At 42.6% G+C, this 12052-nt stretch overlaps 1 protein-coding gene across 3 annotated transcripts in view; it reads right to left on the bottom strand.

Annotated features, from left to right (window-relative positions):
• Positions 1 to 10903, bottom strand: part of LOC140717056 (uncharacterized) — a 55949-nt gene extending 45046 nt beyond the window's left edge. For all 3 annotated transcript variants that reach the window (XR_012096436.1, XM_073030241.1, XM_073030249.1), the window contains exon 1: positions 10802 to 10903. Coding sequence is in view for 2 of the 3 variants with exons in the window: in XM_073030241.1 (XP_072886342.1) it covers positions 10802 to 10850 (49 nt within the window). In the remaining variant the exon portion in view is untranslated. The remainder of the gene's footprint in view (positions 1 to 10801) is intronic.
• Between the last annotated feature and the right edge of the window lie 1149 nt (positions 10904 to 12052).

Here is a 12052-nt window from a genome sequence, read left to right as displayed (position 1 = left end):
CTACTGAGCAGTGGTTCTCACCACCCTCCTCTATGCCAGCGAGACCTGGACTGTCTACAGCAGACACGCTAAACATCTCAACCACTTCCACTTGAGCTGCCTCCGCAGACTTCTCCACGTACAATGGCAGGACAAAGTCCCAGACACGGAGGTCCTGGAGCAGGCTAGCACCCACAGCGTCTACACCCTCCTACAGAAAGCCCAAGCCAGATGGGCCAGCCATGTCATCAGGATATCTGACAGTCGACTACCAAAACAGCTGCTGTACGGAGAGCTGAGCCAGGGCAAGCGCTCAGTTGGAGGGCAGAAGAAACGTTTCAAAGACTGCCTCAAAGTGTCCCTGAAAGACCTCAACATCAATCCCAGTAGCTGGGAATCGCTTGCTCTGGACCGCCCAACCTGGTGGAGCAGGACCACTAAAGGAGCGTATGCAGAAGAAATCAGGCGCACCACAGAGGCTCAGAGGAAACGCGCCGTGTGCAAGGCTCGAACTACCTCCACTTCCACTGCAGCACCTACCCTCATGTGTCCCACATGTGGGCGAGCTTTCAGGGCCCGGATTGACCTCACCAGTCACCTCCGGACCCACAGTCACAAACCCTCCACCTGACAGAAGTCGTGGTCATCTTCGACTCCGAAGGACGAACAACAACAACAATATTGATGTCAATTGATCAATTAAAAAATAAATATAAAATATCAAATAACACCTTTTTCTGTTATTTTCAATTAAAGGCTTACTTAAGAGATAAACTGGGTCAAACAATGTTAATTCCGAAACCTAATAAAATAGAAAGTTTAATTCAAAAAGGAAAGATTTAAAAATTTACTTCTTGTATGTATAATTTGATTCAAAAACAGACATTTAAACAAGGAATTCATAAGTCAAGACAAAAATGGGAAATAGATTTGAATATTAAAATTGATGAAGCAAGTTGGTCTTGATAGTATGACAAATACAATAAATGTCCGACTTAGATTAGAACAATACAATTTTTTACATCAACTATACATTACACCACAAAAGATAAATAGATTAAACCCAAATTTATCCAATCAATGTGTGGTGAACTACATATACCTGTCTGGACACGCCCCCCCCGCTGACTGCTCCTGTGGCTCCTCCCACAGACCGTGGCTCCTCCCACAGACCCCGGTATAAAGGCGATTGGAGACACAGCCCCGGCCTCAGTCTCCAGGATGTAGTGTGGTGGCCATTTGCTGCTTGTTCTTTCTTCCAGCCAATAAAAGCCTATATCTCGCCTCACGTCTCTGAGAGTTACTGATGGTGCATCACAATGTTTTTGATGTAATCAAGAAACTGGTACTTTTTTACACTCCACCTGGTCTTGTTTTAAAATTAAACCTTTTTGGATAAATTTAAGAGTTTTATTGGAAAACAACTTCCACATAACTCAATATTATTTTTATTAGGTGATATTGAAGGGATAAAACTGAAACTTAAATTGAACAAATATCAGAAATAATTTATAAAAATTGCATTGGCAGTAGCCAAAATGGCTATTGCAGTTACTTGGAAATCGGATTCATACTTAAGTATGGATCATTGGAATAATGAAATTTTTAGCTGTATTCCACTTGAAAAAATTACTTGTAGTTTAAGGAATAAATATAACACATTTCTGATAATTTGCAGCCCTTATTTACAAAAGATAGGATTACTTATATAGGTGCTTCGAAGATAAAGTTATTGGTCCTCTGGGGAAAGAAATAAATACATATATTAAAGCTATTTTGAATTCCATGGAGCATGTGGGGATCTGCTGATATCCAGGCAGTCTTTCTTTCTTCTTTCTTTTTCTTTCTATTTTTTCAGATAGGGATGTTAAGGGGAGGGGGGAGGCTTGATATTATATCTCTCTATTATTCTATTCTATTCTACTCAATATTCTAGCAGGCAAATTTAATAGAGCTGTTAGGGAGGGTTTAAACTAATTTGGCAGGGGGATGGGAACTGGAGTGATAGGGCTGAGGAAGGGGAAAACAGAAATAAATCAAAGATAGCGGGCAACAGAGATGATAGAAGGGACAGGCTGGAGCTGAGGCATAATCACACCCAATGGGATGAATTACAGGGCAATAGAAGCGTGGTGCAGGTAAAACAGAAAGCAAAAAATACTGGACTGAAAGTGTTATATTTGAATGCACGCAGCACAATAAATAATAGATCATCTTGAAATTCAGCTACAGATTAGCAAGTATGATGTTGTGGCCATCTCTGAAACTTGGCTAAAGGATGGCTGCCATTGGGAGCTGAACGTCCAAGGATATATGGTCTATTGGAAAGACAGGTTGAGTTAAGAAATGGCAAGGGTAAAAGGATCCTAATGGCAGTTGTATACAGGCCTCCAAACAGCAGCCAGGATGTGGATTACAAATTACAGCAGGAGATAGAAAAGGCATGTCAGAAGGGCAATGTCATGATAATCATTGGGGATTTTAACATGAAAGTGGATTGGGAAAACCAAGCCAGTACTGGACCTCAAGAGAAAGATTTTGTAGAATATCTAAGGGATGGCTTTTTAAAACAACTTGTTGTTGAGCCCACTCGGGGATTGACTGTTCTGGATTGAGTGTTGTGTAATGAGCCAGAGGTGATAAGACAGCCTAAGGTTAAGGAACCCTTAGGGAACAGTGATCACAATGTGATCGAAGAAATTTACGAATGGAAGAAGGACACTACCATGGTTGACAAGTGATGTCAGAGCCAAAGTAAAAGCAAAAGCGAGGGCAAACAAATATGATCGAATTCACTTTGAAATTTGAGAAGGAGAAACTAAATTCCAATGACTGATAAATTGCAAATGTTACTACACTATGTAAGAAGAGTGGGAGGCAGCAGAAAGGAAACTATAGAGCCGTTAGCCTGACATCTGTGGTCGGAAAGTTGTTGGAATTGATTGTTAGGGATGAGATTACAGAGCAGCTGGAGGCACATGACAAGTTTGGCCAAAGCCAGCATGGTTTCCTAAAAGGAAAATACTGCTCAACTAACCTACTGCAATTTTTTGAGGAAATTACAAGCAGGGTAGTCAAAGCAGATGCAATAGATGTGGTGTACTTGGATTTTCAGAAGGCCTTTGACAAGGTGCCACACATGAGACTGCTTAGCAAGATAAGATCCCATGAAATTACTGGGGAGTTATTAGCATGGGTGAAGTATTGGCTGATCAGCAGAAAACAGAGAGTGGGAATAAAGGAAACTTATTCTGACTGCCTGCCAGTTACCAGTGGAGTTCCACAGGAGTGGGTGTTGGGGCCGCTGCTTTTTATGATGTATGTCAATGATTTGGACTATGGAATAAATGGGTTTATGGCTAAATTTGCTGATAATACAAAGACAGGTGGAGGAGCAAATAGTGTTGAGGAAACGGAGCCTGCAGAAAGACTTAGATAATTAGGGGAATGGGCAAAGAAGTGGAAAATGAAATACAATATTGAAAAATGTATAGTCATGCACTTTGGTGGAAGCATTAAACGGACAGACGATTAATTAGATAGAAACATAGAAAACCTATAGCACAGTACAAGCCCTTCAGCCCACAGAGTTGTGCCAAACATGTCCCCACCTTAGAAACTAGTAGGCTTACCCATAGCCCTTTTTTTTTCTAAGCTACATGTACCTATTCAAAAGTCTCTTAAGAGACCCTATCGTATCCACATCCACTCCCGTTGCCAGCAGCCTATTCCATGCATTCACCACTCTCTGAGTAAAAAAACTTACCCCTGACATCTCCTCTGTACCTACTCCCCAGCACCTTAAACCTGTCACCTCTTGTGGCAACCATTTCAGCCCTGGGGAAAAAGCCTCTGACTATCCACATGATCAATGTCTCTCATCATCTTATATACCTCTATCAGGTCACCTCTCATCCTCCGTCGCTCCAAGGAGAAAAGGCCAAGTTCACTCAACCTATTGTCATAAGGCATGCTCCCCAATCTAGGCAACATCCTTGTAAACCTCTTCTGCACCCTTTCTGTGGCTTCCACATCCTTCCTGTAGTAAGGCGACCAGAACTGAGCACAGTCCTCCAAGTGGGGTCTGAACAGGGTCATATATATCTGCAACCTCTTGGCTCCTAAATTCAATTCCATGATTGATGAAGGCCAATACACCGTATGCCTTCTTAACCACAGAGTCAACCTGCACAGCTGCTTTGAGTGTCCTATGGACTCAGACCCCAAGACCCCTCCGATCCTCCACACTGCCAAGAGTCTTACCATTAATATTATATTCTGTCTTCAAATTTGACCTACCAAAACGAACCACTTCACACTTACCTAGGTTGAAATCTATCCGCCACTTCTCAGCCCAGTTCTGCACCCTATACATGTCACACTGTAAACTCCGACAACCCCGCCATTTGAGAACTTCTTTTATGGAACATATATATACTGCGCCTTGTGAACTATTCCCAGAAATTTCAGCCACCTCTGTTCTGCCGTCATCCCCACCAGTATCCTCCTCCAATCCACCTAGGCAAGCTCCTCACTCATTCCCTTGCAACTCCCCTTGTCCCTTTACAATACTGATACATGTGACTTATGCTTCTCCTTCTCAAATTGCAGTTTGAATTCAATCATTTACTGATTACTGCCTCCTAAGGGTTCCTTTACATTAGGCTCCCTAATAAGATCTGGGTATTACTCAACACCCAATCTAAGACATTCTTTCACCTAATAGGCTCAAGCACAAGCTACTCTAAAAAGCCATCTCATAGGCATTCAACAAATTCCCTCTCTTGCGATCCGACACCAAGCTGATTTACCCAATCCCCTTGTATATTGATGACGCCCATTACAATTCTGACATTATCCTTGTTACATGCCATTTCTTGCTCCTTTTGCAATCGCAACCCCACATCTTGGCTTCTGTTTGGAAGCCTATGGATGATTCCCATAATAATTTTTTTTAATTTGCAGTTTCTTAAGCCCACCCAGAAAGATACCACATTCTCTGACTCGATGACATCTTTTCGACAGATGTAATTCAATCGCTTACCAAAAGAGTCACAGCACCACCTATACCTTTCTGCCTGGCCTTATGATACAAAGTACTGTATATCCTTTGATGATAACTTCCCAACCATGGCCTTCGTTCAGCCATGACTCGGTGATGCACATAACGTCATCCCAACCAATCTATAATTGCACAAGTTCATCCACCTTATTCCAAATGCAGTGCGCATTTAAATACAGCACCTTCAGTCCAGCATTCTTTGCGCTTTTGAATTTTGCCTCTATAGTACAATTTAATTCTTTGCCCTGTCTGCATTTGTACCCAGTCATTGGCTTGTCCTTCCTTACATTTATGTTTCATCCACCATCTACTGATAAATCTGCTGGCTTATCCTCAGCTCTATCAAACTGGTTCCCATCGCCATCGCATTAGTTTCAACCACTCCCAACAGCTCTCGTATAACATCTACAGTTATATTCAAATTCTCTTGCAAAACAGGCCAATATTCCTTTTATCTTCCTAATGTTTGCACTAACCACATGTTAACGTCTTTTATATATACAAAACACTGGCACCTGTTATCAGAAGTTCTCAATCTCACAATTTAAATTCATGGTCTTCTGCTGCTGTGGCCCAACCACTTCAAGTCCCAATGTGTTGTACATTCAGAGATGCTCTTCTGCACACCACTGTTGTAACACGTGGTTATTTGAGTTACTACTGCCTTCCTGTCAGCTGAAACCTGTCTGCCCATTCTCCTCTGACCTCCCTCATGGACAAGGTATTTTTGCCCATGCAAGTGCCACTCACTGGATGTTTTCTTTGTTTTTCATACCATTCTCAGTAAACACTGCACGAAAATCCCAAGAGATCAGTTTCTGAGATACTCAAACCACACTGTTTGTCACCAACAATCATCCGTGGTCAAAGTCACTTCGATCACATTTCTTCCCATTCTGATGTTTGGTCTGAACATCTTGACCGTGCCTGCATGCTTTCATGCATTGAGTTGCTGCCACATGATTGGCATATTAGATATTTGTATTAATGAGCAGATGTACCTCAAAGTGACCACTGAGTGTACTTGACATTTCTACTTACCCACCCTAACATTGAATTCCATTTGAAAAATTCCTCCCATTCTATTTTGCTCAGAATATTCTCAATCCTCCTTATAACCAGTTTTGTATCTACAGTAGATCTGAATATACCAAAGAATTGATGGAAGGGAAAGTCGAGAAAACACACACCATTCCTTACTGAGGGTCAGTGGCGGAAAGGCTGAGCAGCATCAGGTTCCTGGGCAACAACAGCTCCAAAGATCTACCCTGGGGCCAACACATTGCTGCAATCACAACATGGCATGCCAGCAGCTGTACTTACTTAGGAATTTGAGAAAATTTGGTACGTCACCAAAGATTCTTATAAATGTTCATATAGCTGTGTTGTGGAGAGCTCTGGCTGGTTGCAGCACAGCCTGGTATAGAGAGAGACTTGGTGTATCTCTAAGGATTGTCACGATTTATGATATGCCCTCTTCTCATTACTACCATGAGGAGCAGGATCCTGAAGCCTCACACTCAATGAATCAGGAACAACCCCTCCTCTATGAGACTTCTGAACAGTTCATGAACACTACCTTGTTCTTTTTGCACTATTTATATTTGTAATTTAGAGTAATTTTATATCTTTACACTCTTCTGCTGCAGCATACAAGACAGTGATAATAAATCTGAATCCATGTCTCAATATATGATACATCATCCCATGGTGAAGATGAGGCCATAGTGGTCAGGAAATTGAAAAGTTCTTAAAATGGCAGAGAGCGTAGCAGATGTCCCAGATGTCAGAAGAAGGGACTGAACAAGCGGGAGAACACGATGGAGTTCAGGTATGAGGAGATACGTTCAGTGGGTCAGGAGCAGGCAGAAACAATGGGGCTACTAGGGCAGACTTGGGTAGGAGGGAGGAAGTTGCAGTGTGGATTTGGACACTATCAGGTTGGATGTTGCAAAGGGGAGATCTCCTGAAGTGTTTGGATTTGAGTCCATTTAGGAGACTGAAGCCTGGTGATTACTGGTGAGTGTCATACGCAAGGGGGAGGTAAGAGGAAGTGGCCAGGAGCATCTGTTTAGTCTCTTCAAGGTATGAGACTGTTGCCAGATAACTATAGCATCGTCTTCATCTTCAGGTCTGATGGGAAGTTGTGACTGGTACGGAGAGAATGGAGCACTAACTCTACATATCTTTGGTGAGACTGCACTTAGAGTATTGTGTTCAATTCTGGTCACCTCATTATAGGAAGGATGTGGAAGCTATGGAGAGGGTGCCGAGGAGATTTACCAGGATGTTGCCTGGTTTGGAGAACAAGTCATATGAAGCAAGGTAAGCAGAGCTGGGACTTTTCTCTTTGGAGCGTAGAAGAATGAGAGGGGACTTGATAGAGGTCTACAAGATTATGAGAGGCATAGATAGTCAGTACCTGTTTCCCAGGGCACCAATAGCAAACACCAGAGGGCATATGTACAAAATTAAGGGAGGGAAGATTAGGGGAAAATTCAGGGGTAAGTTTTTTTATACAGAGGGTTGTGAGTGCCTGGAATGACTTGCCAAGGATGGTGGTGGAGGCTAAAACATTAGGGGTATTTAAGAGCCTCTTGGACAGGCATATGGATAAAAGAAAAATGGAGGGTTATGGGGTAGTGTGGGTTTAGTACTTTTTTTTAGAATTATATGGGTCAGCACAACATGGAGGGCTGAAGGGCCTTTACCGTGCTGTAGTGTTCTATGCTTCTATGGAGAGCAACATGTGCAAAAGAGCCAGGGGTGTGCAGAAGTCAGACAGTTAACGTCATGTCAGCAGTAGGAAATGAAGAATTCGAGAGAGTGTAACAGACAAGAAGAGGGTACATAAGGAATGCGACTGTTGGAAACGTGAGAAGGGGTCATCAGTAGGGGGCAAGGACTCATTGGCAAATTGATCATCACGGAGGCAGAGGTGACGGAAGAAGATTTCAAAATTATGGTAGGCCTGGAACTGGTTAGGTGATGTCTCAGCTGAGGACAGACAACAGCAGAGAGGAGGCTGGTCAGAAGGATGGTAAAGACACGACAGGAGTTGGACCTGGCGTCAGCCATAGAATCAGAGTGTCCAGTGGGGTGGAGGACTTCAGTAGGCAGGGGTGGTGCAGTTGTGTAGAGAGGAGGACTTGGATGAGAGAGGGGAAGGCAAGAGGTTGAGGGTGGGATATGAGGTAGTTGTGGGTAGGGATGTGGTGTGATCAGTGGTAGGGACAAATGACAGGACCTGCAGGAAAGGAGCTTTGGATGAAATTTGAAAGTGTGGTAAATACTGAATCAATTTACTACCTCTTTTCTCCTGAGAACTCTGTGGAGCAGCAGTCACCAACATTTACTGATGGCCCAAAAAGTGCATGTGTTTCTCCCCCCACAACTGTTAAAAGTGATTAACATCAAAATTATCATTAGAGTCAAATCAATCTTTCAGAATGATGACTTATCAAAACTTTCCCACAGCCAAGATGTTGTCTATATGGCCTTCAGCATGTAGAAAAACTCCACAAGTTTGGTTAAGCGCAACCTACCAGTCACAAAGTTCATCAGTCCCTGTCTATCTAAATACTCATACATCCAGGCCTTTAGAATATTTTCCAGTAACGTTCCCACTACTGATGTCAGGCTCACTGGCCTATAAATTCCTGGTTTATTTTTAAAACCTTTCGTAAACAGTGGAACGACATTAGTGATCCTCCAATCCTTTGGTACCTCAACTGTCGCTAGGGACAATTTGAATATCTCTGCTAGGGACCCTGCAATTTCTGCACTTGCCTCCCGCAGGGTCCAAAGTAGCACCTTGTCAGGCCCTGGGGATTTTTTCACCCCAATTTGCGTCAAGACAGCAAACACCTCCTCTGTAATCTGTACAGGGTCCGTGACCTTGCTGCTGCTTTGTCTCACTTCTATAGAATTGCTGTCCGTCTCCCGGGTAAATACAGATGCAAGAACTCATTGTCTTGCAAGGGCAAACTCATGCCCTCTTTTAGCCCTCCTGATTTCTTTCTTAAGTATTCTCTTGCATTTCTTATACTCCAAAAGTCCCTCATTTGTTCCTCACCTTCTCTTGAAAGCCCAGGTTCCATACATCTTTTATCTTTACTTTTATTCTGACAGCCACATACAAGCACTGTACTATTATAATTACATTTTTGAAGGCCTTGTATCAGAAATAACAACACACAGTCAGTGAATTGCAGTTGCAAAAGAGATGCATTCAAACTTCGCGGCCTCACTTTAAAGCCTTCCTGTTCCCACCCTCCCCAGGTCGGAATGCTGTAGGGGGCGCGTATTCACAGTCCCGTCCCGCACGCGGGCTTTTCCCCTTGCTGGTGAAGAAGGCCTGGTGCCCTTTTTGGGACCGGCCTCAATGCCGGCGCGCGCCACTTTGTGAGCCGGTTCGAGTGCGCTGGGAAGTGGGTCGCCACACCTTTGCCAGAAAACAGCCTGTCCCAGTCCAGGCTTGACAGATCATCTCTGATACCATCAAAATTGGCTTTTCTCCAATTTAGAACCTCAACCCAAGGACCAGACTCATCTTTTTCCATATTTTCTTTGAGGCTAATGGCATTTTGACCACTAGATGCAAAATGTTCCTCTACACAAACTTCTGTCACCTCTATCTCATTTCCCAATAACAGATCAAGTATTGCACACTTCCCTGATTGGGACTTCCATGTACTGATTAAGGAAACTTTCCTGAACACATTTGACAAACTCTTAGCACATTTCGTTCTTTTACAGGATGTTAGTCCCAGTCAATATGTGGAAAAATCACCTACTATAACAACATTACGTTTCCTACGACAGTCTGAGGTCTCTCTGCAGATTTGTTCCTCTGAATCCTAGATAGGAAATGACAGAGCCCCATTGACGTGGTCAAACCTACCTTGTTTTCAGTTCCAACCATAAAACCTCACTAGTCAAGCTCTCCAGTCTATTCTGACAGAACACAGTTGGAACAGTTACCCTGACTAGTAACACCACCCCTCAATTTAATTCTTTTCACTGTGCCACGTCTAGAACAGCAGATCCCCAGAATATTGAGCTACCAGTCCTACCCCTTCTGGACCAAGTCTCACCAATGGTTACAATGTTATAATTCCACATGCTGATCCATGCCCTCAGCTCCTCCACCTTTCCTACAATACAACCATTGTTGAATAGATTTAAAAAGCATGCAAAAACAGAAATAATCTATGTTTAAAAAGTGAGGTCGTGTCCAAGGGTTCAATGTCCATTTAGGAATCGGATGGCAGAGGGGAAGAAGCTGTTCCTGAATCGCTGAGTGTGTGCCTTCAGGCTTCTGTACCTCCTACCTGACGGTAACAGTGAGAAAAGGACGAGGCCTGGGTGCAGGAGATCCTTAAATATACACGTTGCCTTTCTGAGACACCGCTCCCTGAAGATGTCCTGGGTACTCTGTACAACCCTCTGCAGCTTCTTTCGGTCATGAGCAGCAGCAGCGCCCCCCACCCTCCATACCAGACAGCGTGTCAGCCTGTCAGAAGCTCTCCACGGTAAATCTATACAAGTTTTTGAGGTATATACACCTCACCGCTACATGTCGAACCGGTCCTTGCTGATAAAAATAATGTACTCACCTCCCTTTAGTGTTTTTCTTCATTAAAACCAATGTACTATTTAACCCTGTGTGCCTGTGAATGTCAATCTTTTATACTCCTGATTGTTGTTGGGCTGAGGGCGGACCCGGCAGCGCGATTTACAACGGAGTCACGATCTTACCTGCAACTCCGAAAGACAGCACAAACCAAAAAAGAACGTAGAAAAACATGTCCAGTGCTGCGAAACCCTGACAGGGTGCTCGCTGAATTCTCTACAGTACTGCATCTCAGATTTTGCGCCGTTTCCCCGCGTGACCCTATTATCGCGCAGTTTTCCCCTTTCAGAACTAGACTTTATTCATGATAAACAAATAGAGAGGAAGAAATAATGCAAACAATAAAACTTCGCATTGGTGATCGGTACATTCAGAACTGTAAACTTTTATACACCGGATCTAGTTCGAATTTATTTTAAGCGAGGCGCACACGTATTACGTGCTGCGTGTTGACGCAATCCACGTCTTTACATTTTACTCGTAATATATTAGTTTTAAATGAACAAGAATGTTTAATCAACCTATATACAAGATTACTCAAATATCATTGAAATATCAAACCCACAACACTCCTCCCTTCTTAGCTATAAATTTCAACTCAATGTTGAATGCATCTCAACTATCTCACAGTATATTATACAAGTACCATAGACAGACATCCACTGCATAGTAAATTTTAAATTGTCCTATTCAGGACTAAAGATTCAGACACTGTAGAGGAATTCTTACTCTTGTGGGATAACTTATTTCCTAACAAAGGAGGTCAATCTGGTTGACACCAGAGTTGGCAAAAGAGGGCCCCAAACAGTCCGTCCAGGTGAGGCGATTGCATACACCTGTGAGGCAACTCTTCACCTGTGAGTCTCTCTCTCTCTCTTTCAATCTTTTTATTAGTATTAAAAATATTATGAATGAAATACAATTAAAATATTGATAAGGGATTACAAACATATAGACTCCCATTACACATGAAGGAATACATAAGCAATGAATACAGTATAAGTAAGTTTTCCCAAAACATAAACCATATAGTATATATATGAACAAGGTAAGTTTAGATATTCCATAATATATAATATAAAAAAAGAGAAAAAAAATAAATCTATATATGAAAGTTAACTAATCTACTAATCTAATATCTAAGAAAAAAAAACAAAGAAGGTCTAAGAAAAAAAACAAAGAAGGACCTGTGAGTCTACTGGGGTCATACACTGTGTCCGGTGCTCCCAGTGTGGCCCCCTGTATATCGGTGAGACTCTACGTAGATTGGGAGAGTGTTTTGCCGAGCACCTACGATCCGTACGGCAGAAGAAGCGGGATCTCCCAGTGGACACACATTTTAATTGCACTTGTCATTCCCATTCCGATATGTCTAT

This window comes from Hemitrygon akajei, chromosome 2 (assembly GCF_048418815.1).
Source record: "Hemitrygon akajei chromosome 2, sHemAka1.3, whole genome shotgun sequence".
NCBI lineage: Eukaryota > Metazoa > Chordata > Chondrichthyes > Myliobatiformes > Dasyatidae > Hemitrygon > Hemitrygon akajei.
The sequence above is the reverse complement of the archived record's forward strand: the minus strand, read 5'-3'. Positions and strand labels throughout refer to the sequence as shown.